The sequence below is a fragment of the Chiloscyllium plagiosum genome, unplaced genomic scaffold (genome assembly GCF_037043375.1).
Source record: "Chiloscyllium plagiosum isolate Xiang-an unplaced genomic scaffold, Cpla_swu_hap1 HiC_scaffold_6, whole genome shotgun sequence".
Classification (NCBI taxonomy): domain Eukaryota; kingdom Metazoa; phylum Chordata; class Chondrichthyes; order Orectolobiformes; family Hemiscylliidae; genus Chiloscyllium; species Chiloscyllium plagiosum.
In genome coordinates, this window is record NW_028270144.1 from 118,829,116 (window position 1) to 118,848,530 (window position 19,415).

At 43.0% G+C, this 19,415-nt stretch overlaps 1 protein-coding gene across 1 annotated transcript in view; it reads right to left on the minus strand.

Annotated features, from left to right (window-relative positions):
- prkx (protein kinase X-linked) overlaps window positions 1-19,415 on the minus strand; it is a 131,621-nt gene that overhangs the window by 41,482 nt on the left and 70,724 nt on the right. The window contains exon 4 of the mRNA XM_087988399.1: window positions 3,772-3,891. Within this exon, the coding sequence (XP_087844525.1) occupies window positions 3,772-3,891 (120 nt within the window). The remainder of the gene's footprint in view (window positions 1-3,771; window positions 3,892-19,415) is intronic.

Genomic DNA, 19,415 nt, shown 5'->3' on the forward strand with positions numbered 1-19,415 from the left:
CAGCAGGCTAAGATAAAAGGTAGGGAGGAGGGACTTGGGAGAGGGGCGTCGGAAATGTGATAGGTGGAAAGAGGTCAAGGTGAGGGTGATAGGTCAGACTGGGGTGGGGGCGGAGAGGTCGGGAAGAAGATCTCAGGTTAGGAAGGCGGTGCTGAATTTGATGGATTTGACTGAGACAGGGTGGGGGGAGGGGAAATGAGGAAACTGGTGAAATCCGAGTTCATCCCTTGTGGTTGGAGGGTTCCTAGCCGGAAGATGAGGCGTTCTTCCTCCAACCGTCGTTTTGTTGTGGTCTGACGATGGAGGAGTCCAAAGACCTGCATATCCTTGGTGGAGTGGGAGGGGGAATTGAAATGTTGAGCTACAGGGTGGTTGGGTTGGTTGGTCCGGGTGTCCCAGAGGTGTTCTCTGAAACGCTCCGCAAGTAGCCGGCCTGTCTCCCGGGGGTGGGGGGGGCCTTAGAGAACATTGACCACTCACATAGCTTGTACGTATCCTGTCGGCCAAAGTAGCTATTGATGAAGATATCCATCACCACCTCCACGTGCTAGCACAGACTTGGGCTACCTGACCAAACAGGTATCCGAGCACAACATCATCAGATCCAACACCAAGGTTATGGTTTACAGAACTGTGGTGGTTCCCACCCTGCTATATGGCTTTGAGACATGGACTGTGTACAGCAGGCACCTCAAGGAACTGCAGCTGTACCATCAACACTGCCTGTTCAAGATCCTGCAAATCCGCTGGGAAGAAAGACATACCAAAACCAGTGTCCTCGACCAGGCCAACATTCCAGTATCGAGGCACTGATCACCCTTGATCGGCCACGATGGCTGGGCATGTCACGCGGATGACTGACACAAGACTTTCCAAGCAGGTGCTTTACTTCCAGCTCCGAAATGGCAGGCAAGCCCCGGCTGGACAAAGAAGGACTTCAGTGCTGCTCTCAACGCCTCATTAGTGAAGTGCGGCATTCCCACCAACGCCTGGGAATCACTGGCACAAGACCATCCAAAGTGGAGGAAGAGCATCCGGAAAGGCATTGAACATCTTGAGACTTTATATCAGGAAAAAAATGAAAGCAAAAGGAGTGCACTGCCACACAATGCCCCACCCACCCCTTCCCGTGACTTCAACCTGCCCCAAGTGTAATATAGCTCATGGTTCCCAGATCAGTCTGTACAGGCACCACGGGGACTCATCCTCGTCTGCAAGGGACCACTGATGATGACAATCTTTAACTACGCTTCAAAATTACATAGAAAGGCAGAGTTGCTTTTCCAGTGCAACAAGGGATAACTAATAATATGCTGGCGTACAATGCTTGTATCTTAAACGTTGACTCCATGCATGCTGTGACTCAGCAGATTAAACAGTGCAAAAGTCAGAATTATGTTGGCAACTCAATATAAAATGTCTATTTCTCCAGAAAGTTAAAGTATAAATTATAAACTCTAGACAGGAAGCTGTATTCATGTATATTTTAAATGAATTTGGATGTGCAGCAATTCAAACAAAGTTTTTTGCAAACTATTCAAAAAGTCACTGGCTTTTACAGAAATAAAACATCTCACAGCACTAAATAATGATAATTTGTCTCTACCAATTGGTACATTTGCTGCCAAACAGCTCACAGGCCATAAATACTCCACCTTCAGTCTTACAAACCATTAGAAATTTTTATGACTAGAGTCTGGAAAGTTTCCTAACAAAATGTATATTTTATACTTTAGTAACAAACAAATGAAGCTTTGAACAACGTCACAGGGAAAGAGAGGGGAATTCACAAAAAAAAGCAGAACCTTAAGCAACCTTTGTGCTTTCTTATTAAACCCACACGTGTTAAAATATTAGCGTTTCCCTTGAAAACATAGTACAAGCAATTGAACATCAAATTACTGTATATGAAAAATGGCCAATGTTTCCTCAGTAAATTAATTTTTCAGGAATACTTACCATGAGTTGCAAGATTATGAACTATACCAATAACACCCAAAGACATTTTTAAATAGCACTTTGGTAAGCGATACAAAACAGAATCTGACAGAGAAACACAAAAGATGGTGCAAGGACTAGTAACTAAAAACTTGGTCACAGACTTATGATAGACAGATTCAAGCTGGACATCCCAGAGCTAAGGGCTTCGCCAACTGAAGGTATTGCCACCAGTGTTGGATCTATAAAACCGGAGGATGTGCAATTGGTCAGAACTGAGATAGCACAAAGGATGGAGGTAAAGGAATAGAGATAGATAAGAGTGAATTATGCATGGATTCAAAAACAAGAAAGTGTCTTGAACGCTAGACAAAGGCAGACTAAAACTTGATACGCATCAGGTTTAAAAGGGTGATCAAATGGTACAAATTAGGACAACAGCAGCAGATGGACAAGAGCCAATTTTAGGGAGAGATCCATTCTATGTTACTTAAACATTTTTAAAAATTACACATTTATGAAAGTCCACGTACAGTATACCAAACCGTATCAACATGTTCAAGGGTTGCTAAATTAATACCTTTAATAGCCTAAAGTAGTGAAAGAAATCTCAAGTGTAATAGAGGTGCACAGCACAGAAAACAGACCCTTCGATCCAACTCGTCCATGCCAACCAGTTTTCCCAAATTAAATTAGTCCCATTTGCCTCAGTTTGACCAATAATGCTGTAAATGTTTCCTATACACATACTTTCCCAGATGTTTTTAAAAATGCTGTAACTGTACTTGCACCTACCACTTCCCTTGGCAGTTCATTTCATACACATACCACGGTTGTGCAAAAACATTGCTCAGGACCCTTTTAGATCTTTCTCCTCCCACCTTAAAAACAAACGCCCTACCTTTGAAATCCCCCTTCACTGAAAAGATCTTTGCTATTCATTTTATCTGCACCTCATGATTTTATAAACATCCATAAGGTTACCTCTCCACCTCCTACTCTCCAGGGAAAAAAATGTTCCAGTCAATCCAGCCTCTCCTAATACTACAGGATGAATTTGTATAGAGCCAGATTTGTGTTTTTGGAACAATTTTTTTTCATTAGAGTCAAACTTTGCCAAATGATTTCAAACCATCTATTTCCAAGATGTAAAAGATGCTTAAAGTTTAGAACAAGTTTGATTTTCAATCAAAATGATTGGGACCTTCATCTTTCTCATAACCCTGTAAATCATCAAGAGTTCCACATTCCAGGGTTAATGAGTAATAGATTCAATCAGAGCCAAACTCTCCCTTTAACCAACATTCTCATCTGTGTTTTTTTTTCAGCAGGTGTTACTGGATAGTGATCAAGTGAATGGCTCTACTCAATTTTTCCTCTTCCAGCCTAGAGAACAAAAGCCAACTACAGCACTCCTAGACTAGTTTAGTGGTAATAGACAAATAAACAAAGACAAGGATTAAATCTGTCAACATCCTGGCCATTGTGAATCAGTACCATATTGGACTGGTCTAACATTTAGCGAGAGGTAGAGAGGCTCTATGAGGGCTTTAGATATTGATTCATAACTATTCCACTTAGCAAGTGAGTTGTCAAATACTGTGCACTGAGGTTAGCCTTTTGGAGTAAAGGCATAATAGTTTTCTCAAAAGGTAAGAGTTTCTCTTGTTTCCTAGGCTTAAGAGGAAACAGTTTACTTAAAAACAAGCGAGGCTTCTTTTTCAGTAACTCAAAGTTTAAGCATTGCCAAGAAACAGCTATCAAAATGAGTAATATTAACAATATGAAGAACTTGAGGGAATCAATTTTTTTAAAAATTTCCAAAATACTTACCCTGAAAGCATTTCAAACATCAGCACACCTAATGCCCACCAGTCCACAGCTCTCCCATGACCTTTACTTTGTATAACTTCTGGTGCGAGATATTCTGGTGTTCCACAGAGTGTCCAAGTTCTAACAAAAAAGGAAAAAAAAATGTTGTAATTAATTTTCTTAAAAAAGAAAATCAAAGCAAACTTCCCTTACTGATGAAACAAAAAAGTCAATGAGAAAGAAAGTTACCCACAACTTGGGTTGGTTTTATAACATATCTATTGCTTCAACAGGTAAAACTGCTATAACATGTTTATCATTATAGGACATGCTTCCATTTTTGACTCAATGTCAGCAGTAGGCAGACTGACACATTCCAATTCAGATAGCACCTTCCAAACCCATGACCACTACAATCTAGAAGGACAAGAGATACAGACACATTGGAACACCACCTGCAAGTTCCTTTCCAAGTGATGCACCCTCCCGACTTGGAAGTACAGTTGGCTCTGACATAACGTAATAGTTCCGTTCTCTTGCCATTTCGCCTGAGAAAAAATTCGCACAATAGCGGCATCATTTAAATTAATGGGCCCAGAATCGCGTTACAGCCAATACAGGTTAAGGAAAGCTTGCGTTCTACAAATACCAGTCTAAATTCTTCAATCGTGTTAAAGAAACACACTTTATAATGGAACCAACTGCATATGGCTGTTATTTCACTGCCACTGAGTCAAAATGCTGGAACTCCTACTCTAATATGTAGGCATACCTGTGCCAAGTGGAATACTGCGGTTCAAGAATGCAATGCACCACCACCTTCTCCAGGCCATTTAGGGATGGACAATCAATGCTGACCCAGCAAACAAAGCCACATGCCCCTTTAGATAATGAAAAGCTCCACTTCCTTTCCCAAACTCCAGAGTCTTCAAAATAAAACAGATTGTGGGCTCTACCCACTTATAGGGAAGTGGCATCATCCACAGACAAGGATTAACATATGTATAAGGTGAATTTGAGGTCGGGGTGGAAGGTGTTGGTAAAGAGGATGAACTGTTCAACCTCCTCGTGGGGTCCAAGAACTCCCCACCTACGTTCGGGACAGCATCCACACCCTCCACCTCCTCCATGATTTTCGCTTCCCTGGTCCCCAACTCTTTATCTTCACCATGGACATCCAGTCCCTGTACACCTCCATCCCCCATCACGAAGGACCCAAAGCCCTCCGCTTCTTCCTTTCCCGCCGTACCAACCAGTACCCTTCCATTGACACCTTCCTTCGACTGACTGAACTGGTCCTTACCCTGAACAACTTCTCTTTCCAATCCTCCCACTTCCTCCAAACCAAAAGAGTGGCCATGAGCACCCGCATGGGCCCCAGTTATGCCTGCCGCTTCGTAGGATATGTAGAACAGTCCATCTTCTGCAGCTACACTGGCACCATCCCCCACCTTTTCCTCCGCTACATCGATGACTGTATCGGCGTTGCCTCGTGCTCCCACGAGGAGGTTGAACTCTTTACCTACACATTCCACCCCGACCTCAAATTCACCTGGACCGTCTCAGACTCCTCCCTCCCCTTCCTAGACCTTTCCATTTCTATCTCGGGCGACCGAATCAACACAGACATTTACTATAAACCAACTCCCACAGCTACCTAGACTACACCTCCTCCCACCCTGCCCCCTGTAAAAACGCCATCCCATATTCCCAATTCCTTTGTCTCCGCCACATCTGCTCCCAGGAGGACCAGTTCCAATATGGTACAACCCAGATGGCCTCCTTCTTCAAAGACCGCAATTTCCCCCTAGACGTGATCGACGATGCCCTCCACCGCATCTCCTCCACTTCCCGCTCCTCCGCCCTTGAGCCCCGCCCCTCCAACCGCCACCAGGATAGAACCCCACTGGTCCTCACCTACCACCCTACCAACCTCCATATATAGCGTATCATCCGCCGTCATTTCTGCCACCTCCAAACGGACCCCACCACCAGGGATATATTTCCCTCCCCTCCCCTATCAGCGGTCCGAAAAGACCACTCCCTCCATGACTCCCTCATCAGGTCCACACCCCCCCACCAACCCAACCTCCACTCCCGGCACCTTCCCCTGCAACCGCAAGAAATGCAAAACTTGCGCCCACACCTCCCCCCTTACTTCCCTCCAAGGCCCCAAGGGATCCTTCCATATCCGCCACAAATTTACCTGCACCTCCACACACATCATGTATTGCATCCGCTGCACCCGATGTGGCCTCCTCTATATTGGGGAGACAGGCCGCCTACTTGCGGAACGTTTCAGAGAACACCTCTGGGACACCCGCACCAACCAACCCAACCACCCCGTGGCTCAACACTTCAACTCCCCTTGCCACTCCACCAAGGACATGCAGGTCCTTGGACTCCTCCATCGCCAGACCATAGCAAGACGACGGTTGGAGGAAGAACGCCTCATCTTCCGCCTAGGAACCCTCCAACCACAAGGGATGAACTCGGATTTCTCCAATTTCCTCATTTCCCCTCCCCCCACCTTGTCTCAGTCAAATCCCTCGAATTCAGCACCGCCTTCCTAACCTGCAATCTTCTTCCTGACCTCTCCGCCCCCACCCCCACTCCGGCCTATCACCCTCACCTTAACCTCCTTCCACCTATCGCATTTCCAACGCCCCTCCCCTTTTATCTTAGCCTGCTGGACACACTTTCCTCATTCCTGAAGAAGGGCCCATGCCCGAAACGTCAATTCTCCTGCTCCTTGGATGCTGCCTGACCTGCTGCGCTTTTCCAGCAACACATTTTCAGCTCTGATCTCCAGCATCTGCAGTCCTCACTTTCTCCTCCAATGAAGTTTTAAAAGTCAACATTGATTCACTCATTCATTGTCAACATCGCTTTGATCCACTCAATAGTGCCTGCTTCTGCTAATATCAAATTTCCTCCACCACAGACACTTTTCTCGACGCCTTCAGTGACCACTTTAATGACCACAATTAGCCTCCATCTTTCACAAAATTAAACTTGTTGAAAGTGCAGCTGCCTGAATATTATTCATCAGTGACCTTTGCTCATCCATGTCCACAATGTTGTCTCCTTGTTTCCAAACATATTAGCTCCAGGATCTCATCTTCAAACCCTTCCATTTGGCTTGCTGCACCATCATTTTACGTGTTCTTCCTCAAAAACCCTTTTGTACTCTGACTCCAGCCCCAAATTACTCCATTTTCGCCAATGTTTTCCACATTGTGCAAAATAAAATAGTCACCATTCCACTGGGCTCAAACAAAGTGAGCGTTTGTGAAAGGACGTGGCATGCTACTTCTGGTGTAAGGAGATAATAAGAGCACAGGACAAAGGGAAGTCTTCAAAATAAATCATAGAACATCTGTATTTTACAGATTACTGAAAATATTATACTGTACAACAATGTACAAATGGTATATCTAAAATTTGCTTCTTGGATACAGACAGCACTAGTAAGGAGGAGCAAAACTGCATGGATGAAGATAATTTACGTAATGCTGAGACCATAAGACACAGGAGCAGAAATTAGGCCATTCAGCCCATCGCGTTTGCTCCACCATTCAATCATGGCTGGTAAGTTTCTCAACCCCATTCTCCTGCTTTCTCCCCATAACCCTTGATTCCTTTGATATTCAAGAACCTATCTATCCCAGTCTTAAATATACTTAACGACCTGATGTCCACAGCCTTCTGTGGCAATGAATTCCATTGATTCACCACTCTCTGGTTGAAGAGTTTTTTTTTCCTTATCTCCGTTCTAAAAGGTCTTCCTTTTACTCTAAGGCTGTGCCCTCAGGTCCTAGTCCCTTTTACCAATGAAAACATCTTCCCAACATCTACTCTGTCCAGGCCATTCAACATTCTGCATATTCCAATTAGATTTTCCTTCAGCCTTCTAAACTCAGAGTATAAACCCAGAGCCGTCAAATATTCCTCATGCATAAGCTTTTCATTCCTGGAACCATTCTTGTGAACCTCCTCTCAACACGGTCTCGGGCCAGTACATGCTTCCTGAGGCATGTAGTCCAAAACTGCACACAATACTCCAAATGTGGTCTCACCAGAGCATTATAGAGCCTCAGAAGTACATCTTGTTTTTATATTCAAGAAATACATGTCGTAATTAAATAAGTACATAAACATCAATTATTGCCAGTTCCTGTGATTAAAATGCCACCTAATCAGAATTCTGAATATCAGTGGATAATTTCAATAATGATAACTAAAGTTATTTAAATCTGCATAAATTAGTAAAGTGATAACTTCAGTAAATGTAGCTTGAATGAGCAACAAAAACAATGAAGCAGCAACTTGGTTTGCTTTACCTATATTCCACTTTTCTGAAAGAGTTACAAGAGTCTTGCCATAAAGCATCCTGGATTTTTATTCTTCAAACATTTTTTTCAGTTTCCTAAAGTCAAACGTAGACCATGCCAGATAAGATTGACTCAGAATTAACCAGCTTGCCACTCAGTTCAAGGGCATTTAGAAATGGACAACAAATGCTGGTCTAGCCAGTGATGCTCTCATCCCATAGAAGAATGAAGAAAAAAAATACTTCAGAGATTAAACAGTAATTCTCAGCATAAAACACAAGACATGGCTTTTCTGAAAATAAAAAGTCAAGTAATACTTTTTTGGGGTTCTAAAATATTTTAATAGCTATGATCCAAGTATAACAAACCTGATCAGTTTAATTGGAGGACAACACCACCATCTGGTGTTAGAATAAGTAAGTACAGTGCATACCTCACAGTTACATATCATCTGTTAAACGAGTTCTACTGAACAGCTAAACCTTGCATTGCTACAGCATTCGACTAATAGCTGAGTATTTCACAACATTAAAAAAAGACTTCTGATTACCAAGAGAAAATATTACAGAGGAATACCAGGATGGACACATTACTTGGAGAGATGAATAGCATTGTTATAGAGAATACAAAATCATTAGATGAAATTGGAGTAAGGGAGAAAGCAATGAAGTTTAAATAAGGCTGCTGTGTATGTAAATAAATGCATGGAGTACAGCATGAAACTCTAATTTCAACTCAGGATTGCTATGTGGGACTACAATGTTGTGGTGACATGAGAGATCTGGCTCAAGGAAGGACAGAACTGGGTTAAATTCTGCTTTTATGTTCAGAACAGTTAGGAAAGGAAATTAAGGAGCCATAGAGGTATTGGTTAAGGAGAACATTGATACAGAAAGGAGACATTCCAGAGGGTTCATGCACAGAATAAATTTGGCTAGAACAAAGGATCGCAAGGATACAATTACACAGTGAGTTTTGAGAAGATTTGTAGCTCAGGTTGAGGTTCTGGATGTAGGTTTGCTTGCTGAGCTGGGAGGTTCATTTCCAGATGTTTCGTCACCCTACTAGGTGGGGATGGGCCTCAGGTGAAGCAGTGTACATGATTCCTGCTTTCTATTTATATGTTTGGGTTTCTTTGGGTTGGTGATGTCATTTCTTGTGGCAATGTCATTTCCTGTTTTTTTTCCCCTCAGGCGGTGGTAGATGGGGTCTAACTATGTGTTTGTTGATAGAGTTCCGGTTGGAATCCCATGCTTCAAGGAATTCTCGTGCATGTCTCTGTTTGGCTTGTCCTAAGATGGGATGTCTTATCCAAGTCGAAGTGGTGTCCTTCCTTATCTGTATGTAAGGATACCAGTGAGAGGGGGTCATGTCATTTTGTGACTCGTTGGTGTTCATGTATTTTGGTGGCTAGTTTTCTGCCTGTTTATCCAATGTAGTGTTTGTTACAGTCCTTGCACAGTATTTTGTAAATGACATTAGTTTTGTTTGTCGTCTGTATAGGATCTTTCAGGTTCATTAGCTGCTGTTTTAATGTGTTGGTGAGTTTGTGGGCTACAATGATGCCAAGGGGTCTGAATAGTGGTGCTGGAAGAGCACAGCAATTCAGGCAGCATCCGAGGACAGGCAAAATCGACGTTTCGGGCAAAAGCCCTGGCTTTTGCCCGAAACGTCGATTTTGCCTGTCCTCGGATGCTGCCTGACTTGCTGTGCTCTTCCAGCACCACTGATCCAGAATCTGGTTTCCAGCATCTGCAGTCATTGTTTTTACCTAAGGGGTCTGAGTAGTCTGGCAGTTATTTCTGAGATGCCTTTGATGTAGGGGAGAGTGGCTAGGGTTCTGGACATGTTTTGCCTGCTTGTTGGGGTTTGTTGCTGAGAAAGCGGTGGACTGTGTCAATTGGGTACCCATTCTTTTTGAATTCACAGTATAGGTGATTTTCCTCCGCTCTGCGTAGTTCCTGTGCTGCAGTGTGTGTTGGCCCATTGAAATAATGTTCTAATGCAGCTTCATTTGTGGATGTTGGGATGATTTCTTCTGTAGTTCAATATTTGGTCCGTATGTGTTGTTTTCCTGTAGATGCTGGTTTGAAGTTGCCCATTGGCTGTTTGCTCTACTGTGACATCTAGGAATGGCAGTTTGTTGTTGTTTTCCTCCTCTCTAGTGAATTTTATGCTGGTAAGGGTATTATTGATGGTCTTGAAAGTTTCCTCTAATTTGTTTCATTTAGTGATGACAAAGGTGTCATCCACGTAGCTGACCCAAAGCTGGAGTTGAATGGTCGGCAGAGCTGTTTGTTCGAGTCTCTGCATTACTGCCTCTGCTAAGAGCCCTGATTTTGGAGATCCCACAGGTGTTCCGTTGGTTTGTCTGTAGGTTTTTCTTGTTGAAGGTGAAGTGTGTGGCAAGGCATAGGTCCAGTAGCTTGACGATACGGCCCTTACTGACGAAGTTAGTGGTGTTTGCAATATGTGTCTTTGGGTCTTCTAATAGTGTAGTCAGTGTTTCCTTGGCCAGTTTGATGTTGATTGATGTAAACAGGGCTGTTACATCAAAGGAGACTTTGATGGTCTTCAGGAATTCTTAGGTGTGGATGGAGTGGCGTGAGTCTTCTACTAAGTGTTTTAGGCCTGGTTACTCCTTGGCTAATCTGTAAGTTGATGTTCCAGGTAGAGTGACTATGAGTCTGATGGGGACTCCTGGTTTGTGAATTCTGGGTAATCCATAGAAGCATGGTGTGTTGGATCCATCTGGTTTAGTTTTTTGGAAGTCGGTCTTATTTATCTCTCCAGATTTCTGAAGTGTTTTTGAGTAAGGCTGTGATTTGGTTCTCTAGTTGTGGGGTTGGGTCTATCGCCACTTGTTGGTCAGTGTTGGTATCTGTAAGTAGTGCGTTCGCTTTTTCAATGTAGTCTCTTTGATTTAGAATGACTGTCAAGCTTCTTTTGTCTGCAGGTAGGATAACAATGTTTTCATCTTTGTTTTAGTCTTTCCAGTGCTTTCCTTTCTTGTGTATTGAGTGTGTTTCCTTACTTTTTTCTGCTTAACGTTGGTGCGACTATCTGTCTGATGGCTTGCTGGGTTTCTTCTGGGAGTTGGTTGTCTTTTCATGTTGTTTCTAATGCTGCTAAGAAATCTTTCTTGTCCAAATCCTGGCAGTTGTAATTTAATCCTCTTACTAAGACGACTTTTTCAGTGTCTGTTAAGGGTCGGTTAGGTAAGTTTTTTTTTATCCATGCTTCTGTGTTGTCAGTGTTGTTACTTTATGTAAGCTTGTCTAGTTTCTTCTGCAGGTCTAGTTTTTTCATTTTCTGTGTTTGTCGCTGTCTAATATCTATGGCTTGTTGTACTGTGTCTGTCCATTCATGGTCTGTTGCATAAGTAAAGATTTTTGGTGCAAAATTTCTCAGTTGTATTTACGGAGTCTGTTGTGGGCATCATTAATCATTTCTCTAAGCACTAAGCCGCCGTTTTGCTCTGCTATTCTTTTCGCTAGCAGGGTACTAAAGGGAGGTTTGTATTTAAGACACTTAGGTAGTACCTGTTTTCTGAGGGATTCGTCCAGGAAGTACAGCTGTTTGCGGGTGGCACTCTGTCGGATGGCATTTGTTTCCCATTTTCGGGCCATTTTTAGCGTATTGCACCCATAGCGAGTTTTGAGAAGATTTATAGCTCAGATTGAGGTTCTGGATGTAGGTTAGCCACCAGGAAACATGAACACCAACTAGCCACAAAATGACATGACCCTCTCTCACTAGTAACCTTACATACAGATAAGGAAGGACACCACTTTGACTGGGACAAAACATCCATCTAAAGACAAGCCAAACAGAGACACGCACAAGAAACCCTAGAAGCATGGGATTCCAACCGGAACTCTATCAACAAACACAGAGTTAGACCCCATCTACCAGCCCCTGAGAGAAAAAAAAAGAAATGACATCACAAGAAACCCAAAGAAACTCAAACATATAAATAGAAAGCAGAAATCATGTACACTGCTTCACCTGAGGCCCATCTCCATCTAGTAGGGTGGCGAAATGTCTGGAAATGAACGTCCCAGCTCAGCGAGCAAACCTACATCCATACAATTACATTGTTTGGTGCAACCTTTCCACCATCAACAAATCTACAAGGCAATTAGAGGAGTGCAAATGATAGAACTGTTACAATGAAAAACTTGAATACACAGATTGGATGTTAAGAGCAGATAAGGGAAATCATCCTTACACTGTGTTCAAGAGAATGCCTTATAGCAGTATGTGCCCAACAGGGAGAGCACTACTAAATTCAGTTCTTCAGAAAGAGGTGGAATTGAACAATGGGTTACCTTCAAACAGGAGAGGATTTGGATTGAGTCATGGCATGGAAATGGAAAAGTGGAATCAAGAAAATCCATAAATCACTGGATGAAAAAGGAGACAGAGACTAAGGTAGAAAAGAAAATATGGTACATGATCAGTGTCAAGTGGTAGATGCAATTCTGAAGGGAGATAAAGAATTAAACAGATTAAAAGAAAAATCTGGCAGCTACCAAAGGAAAATTCCAAACTCTTTGGTAGGCACATAAACAACACAATGGAGGTTAAAAGGATGAGTAGAACCACTCAGTGACCAAAAAGATAATTTAATCATGGAGGCATGATTAAAATCTTAAACAAATGCTTTGCATGCGTCTTTACCTGCAAAGCAGATGCTACGCAAGCCCTGGTGACTAAATCATGAGAAGTATTTAGAATGATATGGGGGCGATAGTGAATAGATTAGATTAGATTAGATTACTTAGAGTGTGGAAACAGGCCCTTCGGCCCAACAAGTCCACACCGACCCTCCGAAGAGCAACCCATCCAGACCCAGCATTCCTGTGCAAATTTACTAAATAAACAATGCATTCAAAAGCCAGTTTAACAACAGTATAAAATGTCAGACATCAAAAGATTTGAAATTTATTTAGAAGCGCTTTGAAAATTTGCAAAAATTATAAAAATGTTTAATTGTTTTTCAGAATTACTGTAGCTTTTCGAACGTCATGTAAGGGCTGCAACACTGAGATAATCATGTCTTATTTTGACACTTCATTGCCTACAGCACCATTCCTGAAACTTGAATCAAACTTATAGGTGAGATTTATTCCTCACTGCAAAATCAATGGAGTGAGTATATAGTCTTGGAATGCATACTTTCTCCTTGTTCAAAATATTCCCATGTTTTCTCCTCCTCCATTCAACCATTTGAATCCTTGGGCTTTTTTAGATCACTTTAATGCTCAGTTCCAGAATACTCTGGTGCTTAAAGTTGAGAATGCACCAGATCGATGTGTCACAAAGCTGGTCCTTTTTTCTAAAAACTGTTCCTTTTCTCAAAGATACTGGGTCCTTGATTTTTTTTCAGAGGAGAAAAATGTGTTGCTGGAAAAGCGCAGGTCAGGCAGCATCCAAGGAGCAGGAGAATCGATGTTTCGGGCATAAGCCCTTCTTCAGGAATGAGGAGGGTGTGCCAAGCAGGTTAAGATAAAAGGTAGGGAGGAGGGGCGTTGGGAATGCGATAAGTGGAAGGAGGTTAAGGGAAGTTGAAAGGCCAGAGAGGGGGTGGGGGCGGAGAGGTCGGGAAGAAGGAGGACAAGAAGGCGGTCCGGAGTCAGAGGGTTGGGACTGAGATAAGATGGGGGAGGGGAAATGAGGAAGCTGGAGAAATCTGCATTCATCCCTTGTGGTTAGAGGGTTCCTAGGCTCTTCCTCCAGGCGTCGTGTTGCCATGGTCTGGCGATGGAGGCGGCCAAGGACCTGCATGTCCTTGGTGGAGTGGGAGGGGGAGTTAAAGTGTTCAGCCACGGGGCGGGTGTCCCAGAGGTGTTCTCTGAAACGTTCCGCAAGTAGGTGGCCTGTCTCCCCAATGTATAGGAGGCCACAGCGGGTGCAGCGGATGCAGTAAATGATGTGTGTGGAGGTGCAGGTTAATTTGTGACAGATATGGAAGGATCCCTTGGGGCCTTGGAGGGAAGTGAGGGGGGAGGTGTGGGCGCAAGGTTTGCATTTCTTGCGGTTGCAGGGGAAGGTGCTGGGAGTGGAGGTTGGGTTGGTGGGGGTGTGTGGTCCTGACGAGGGAGTCACGGAGGGAGTGGTCTCTCCGGAATGCTGATAGGGGATGGGAGGGAAATATATCCTTGGTGGTGGGGTCTGTTTAGAGGTGGCGGAAATGGCGAAGGATGATACGATGTATCTGGAGGTTGGTGGGGTGGTAGGTGAGGACCAGTGGGGTTCTGTCCTGGTGGCGACTGGAGAGGCGGGGTTCAAGGGCAGAGGAGCAAGAAGTGGAGGAGATGCGGTGGAGAGCATCATCAACCACGTCTGAGGGGAAATTGCGGTCTTTGAAGAAGGAGGCCATCTGGGTTGTTCTTTTTTTCAGAGGAGTCATAAAACAATTTGGGCTCTGAAACAACTGGTTTGGTACAGAGATGAAAAGGGTATTGGGAGACCTTTTTGTCTATACGTAAACAGATGAGACTTTAGGCCACAGCTTTCATGTTTTAGAAATAAGCTGTATAATGAAAGGGGAGTGGTCAGTCCTAAAAGCTGAAGTCTTGCTTGAGTCAATTCAGCAGAGGGCCGTGCGCTAGACTCTCTGCCCTTCTAACTTCGGCCTGTAAGCCTCTGTTTCACTTTTACTGTGTTTAAGGGGTTAGTTTATTAGGACTGTTGTGCATTTTCGGAACAGCATAATTAAATCTAGTTTGGGTAAACTGATGACTGTGAGTATTCTATATTCTATTCTTTGTGTTTCGTTCCACAATTCTGTGAATACATTTTTGTCTGTTTTAAAACCTGGCAGTCAACCTAGCTAACTTACTCCAGATAATTTTCACTGTACAGTTACAGAAACAAATTGCAAAGTTACGGTCTGACCTGCCTGCTTAAAAATGTTTTGAGCGGTATGGCCAAGTCCATAACATTTGCATCCAAGGACAATGAAGGAAGTGAGTGTGGAAAGTGTACAGGGACTGGCAATTCTGTCAATCTTCTCTGGATTCAGAGATAATGCCAGAGGACTAGAGAATTGCAAACATGTTCTTTTTCAAGAATGTAGAGATAAACACAGCAATTATAAGCTACATGACAATTCTGTGATTCTGAGAAAATAAAAAATAATTTCCAAAGATGAGTGCTGGGTGTCCTGAAATGCATAAAATTGGATAAATTCCTAGGACCTGATCAGGTGTACCCTAGGACTCTGCGAGAAGCTGGAGAAGTGATTGCTGGGCCTCTTGTTAAGATATTTGTATCACCGATAGTTACAGGTGAAGTGCTGGAAGACTGGAGGTTGGCTAACACGGTGCCACTATTTAATAAAAAAGTGGTCAGGACAAGCCATGGAACTACAGGCCAGTGAGCCTGATGTCGGTGGTGGGCAAGTTGTTGGAGAGAATCCAGAGGGACAGGATGTACATGTATTTGGAAAGACAAGGACCAATTAGGGATAGTTAACATGGCTTTGTACATGGGAAATCCTGATCCCCTGACCTGTCCGGACTTGTCTGACCTGCCCAGATCCTTTTCCACCTATCCACTCCACCCTCTCCTCCCTGACCTATCACCTTCATCTCCTTCCCCACTGACCTATTGTACTCTATGCCACTCTCTCCCCACCCCCACCCTCCTCTAGTTTCTCTCTCCACGCTTCAGGCTCTCTGCCTTTATTCCTGATGAAGGGCTTTTGCCCGAAACGTCGATTTTGCCTGTCCTCGGATGCTGCCTGAATTGCTGTGCTCTTCCAGCACCACTGATCCAGTACATGGGAAATCATGTCTCACAAAATTGATTGGATTTTTTTAAGAAATAACAGGCAACTTGATGAGGGCAGAGCAGTAGTCGTTATTTATATGGACTTCAGTAAGGTGTTAGACAAGGTTCCCCATGGGAAACTGGTTAGCAAGGTTAGATCTCATGGAATACAGGGAGAATTGGCCATTTGGATACAAAACAGGCTCGAAGGTAAAAGACAGAGGGTGGTGGTGGAGGGTTGTTTTTCAGACTGGAGGCCTGTGGCTAGTGGAGTGTCACAAGACTTTTCATCATTTATATAAATTACTTGGATGTGAGCATAAGAGGTAGAGTTAGTAAGTTTGCAGATGACACCAAAATTGAAGTGTAGTGGACAATGAAGAAGGTTACCTCGGATTACAACAGGATCTCGATCAGATGGGCCAATGGGCTGTAAAGTGGCAGTTGGAGTTTAATTTAGATAAATGCGAGGTACTGCATTTTGGGAAAACAAATCTTAACAGGACTTATACACTTAATGATAAGGTCTGAGGGAGTGTTGCTGAACAAAGAGACCTTGAAGTGCAGGTTCACAGCTCCTTGAAAGTACAGTTGCAGGTAGATAGGAAAGTGCAGAAGGCGGTTTGGTACGCTTTCCTTTATTGGCCAGAGTATTGAGTACAAGAGTTGGGAGGTCATGTTGCGGCTGTACGGAACATTGGTTAGGCCACATTTGGAATATTGCATGCAATTCTGGTCTCTTTCCTATCAGAAAGATGTTGTGAAACTTGAAAGGGTTCAGAAAAGATTTACAAGGATGTTGCCAGGGTTGGAGGAGTTGAGCTATAGGGAAACGTTGAATAGGTTGGGGCTGTTTTCCCTTGACCGTCAGAGGCTGAGGGGTGACCCTAAAAAGGTTTATAAAATCATGAGGGGCATGGATAGGGTAAACACCCCTGTGGTGGGGGAGTCCAGAACTAGAGGGCATAGGTTTAGGGTGAGGGGGGAAAGATATAAAAGAGACCCCCTAAGGGGCAATTTTTTTCACACAGAGGGTGGTGCATGTGTGGAATGAGCTGCCAGAGGAAGTTGTGGAGGCGAGTACAATTGCAACATTTAAGAGGAATCTGGATGGGTATATGAATAGGAAGGGTTTGGAGGGCTAGGGGCCAGACGCTGGCAGGTGGGACTAGATTGGATTGGGATATCTGGTCAGCATGGACGAGTTGGACTGAAGGGTCTGTTTCCGTGCTGTCATCTCTCCAATAGACTCTATGACACAATGAAATGGATTTGAGTCTCCCTTCTACAGACCCTTCACACTAGATAACTAAAGTCCATCAAAAATGGGTTCTTAAACAACACAACCCTTGGTCACATTAATGGATTCATTCAATAGTTTCAATCATTCAAAAGTAATGGCCTAGAATAGGCTGGAGCAGAGCGTGCCCATTTTGCTGATCTCCTGCCTCCTAATCAATCAAGTGGAAAAGACCTAGTTTTCAAAGTGTGAGCTAATAACTGCACAGTGAAGAAAACAGACCATATGGGACTTCGATGATTGATGGGACCAAAAGTTTGCTATCTTAACTAATGAGATTTCAAGTTAGCAAAATAAACAGGCATGTTGGAGAATTAGAATTAAAACTGGCACCGAGGAGAAAGGAAAATGGATTGGAACAATGAAAGAGGCAGAAACAAAAAGGAAAAGTATTTCAAAGTTTTAACCATTTATGAGGACAATTTACTGCCTATGGGAATTGTACTGTACGGTTTCAACATTGTTCTTCCTGGAGAGGTCAAGTGGCATTGCAAGAATGGAAGTTGAAGATTCAAAGTGGCTTTAAATCATTCTTTCAAATTTCTACAACACACTTGATTTGCTTTACTGGCACAAATTCAACAATTTCTTGAGACTTGAAAGTGTTCAGAAGACTTCTTAGAGCATATGATGGATCAACACCAATAGTCTGGCAATCTGCTATTACACAACTCTAAGGGCTCTTCTTCATCACAAACTGCTACATTATTCGTACAATGATATGTGTATGCATTAAACTCTCCATTATTTTCAAAGCAAATACTCGCTTAATATTTCTCCTTGACCCAAGAAATTTGGTGAGCTCTTCATGTTAGAAGGAAGTCTTAAAAAGATGTATATTAATTTTACATTATCTAAAAACAAAGGTGCTCAGTATCAAACTGCAAGACATTCCCCCCAAAAAACCCACAAAATAACTACCAACTTTATACAATGTCTGCACCTGTTTTACAATTAAAAATGACAACACACTTTCCTCAAACTGTGATGAAGCAGATCATTCCCAGGGTAGACATGCACTAAAGTGTTCTGATAACCAACGTACAAATGCTTAATTGTAAAGAATAACCTACTCTTGATTAAAAATAAATTACTAAAAAATTTAGAAGCATTTCAGTAGAAAATCTATTTAGTTTCCCACCACATATGCTTATGTCTCCACTATGCCCTGGTATGCCCTTTGCACAAAAAAGACAAATTCCACCCCATCACTCCTCTCAAGCATTAGTAAAAGGACATAAAAGATCATCAATATGGCGTCCTCCAGGACACTTGGTTCCTCACCTCATTGAAGTCTTGGTCCAGCTCAATTGGGCATGCTTAATCCCTGGTGGCGAGGAAAGAGAGATTGCTCTTGATATCAAGGCAGAATTTAATCAAAATAAAGCACCAAGAAGGTCTACCAAAAGTGGAGTCAATGGGATTCAGGATAAAATCCTCTGTTCGTGACAATCATACTTAGCACAAAGGAAGATGAGTCTGGTTGTTCAAAGTCAACCAGCTCAGCCCCAGGACATCTCAACAGAAGTTCCTCAGGATAGTGTCCAAAGCCTAACCATCTTCGGCTACTCATCAATAACCTTCCCTCCATTATAAAGATCAGACGGGAGGATGTTCATCATGATTGAATAATGCTCAGCACCATTCATGACACTTCAGATACATGAAGCAATTCATGCCCAAATGTTGTATGATATGGAGTTTCCCAGTATCAATATCCTGAGGATTACCACTGACCAAAAACTGAATTGGACCAGCCATATAAATACAAATAAAAGGGTGGGAAGTCTACATCAAACAACTCGTCCCCTAACTCCCCAGTGCCTGTTCACCATCCCCAAGGCACCGTCAGGGGTGTGATATAATATTCCCCACTTGCCTCGATGTATGCAGACACAGCTACACTCAAAAGATTTCACACCATCCAGCTTAAAGCAGCCCAGAGAATTGATACATCATGCATCACTTTTTAACATGCAATTCCTTCACAGTTCGCACATAGTGGAGGCTGTGTTTACCACCTATAAGTTGCACTGAAGCAGGTCACCAAGGCTCCACTGATATTTATCAAATTCATGGCTTCTACCATCTAAAAATAGAGTAGCAGATACATGCAACTGGAAATTGTCCTTCAAAACACATACTGTCGTGACTTAAAAATATATTGCCACTCCTTCAAATGTTGCTGTGTCAAAATCCTGGAATTTTTTCACTAACAGCACTAAATGAACTATAGTGGCTCAAGGCAGCAG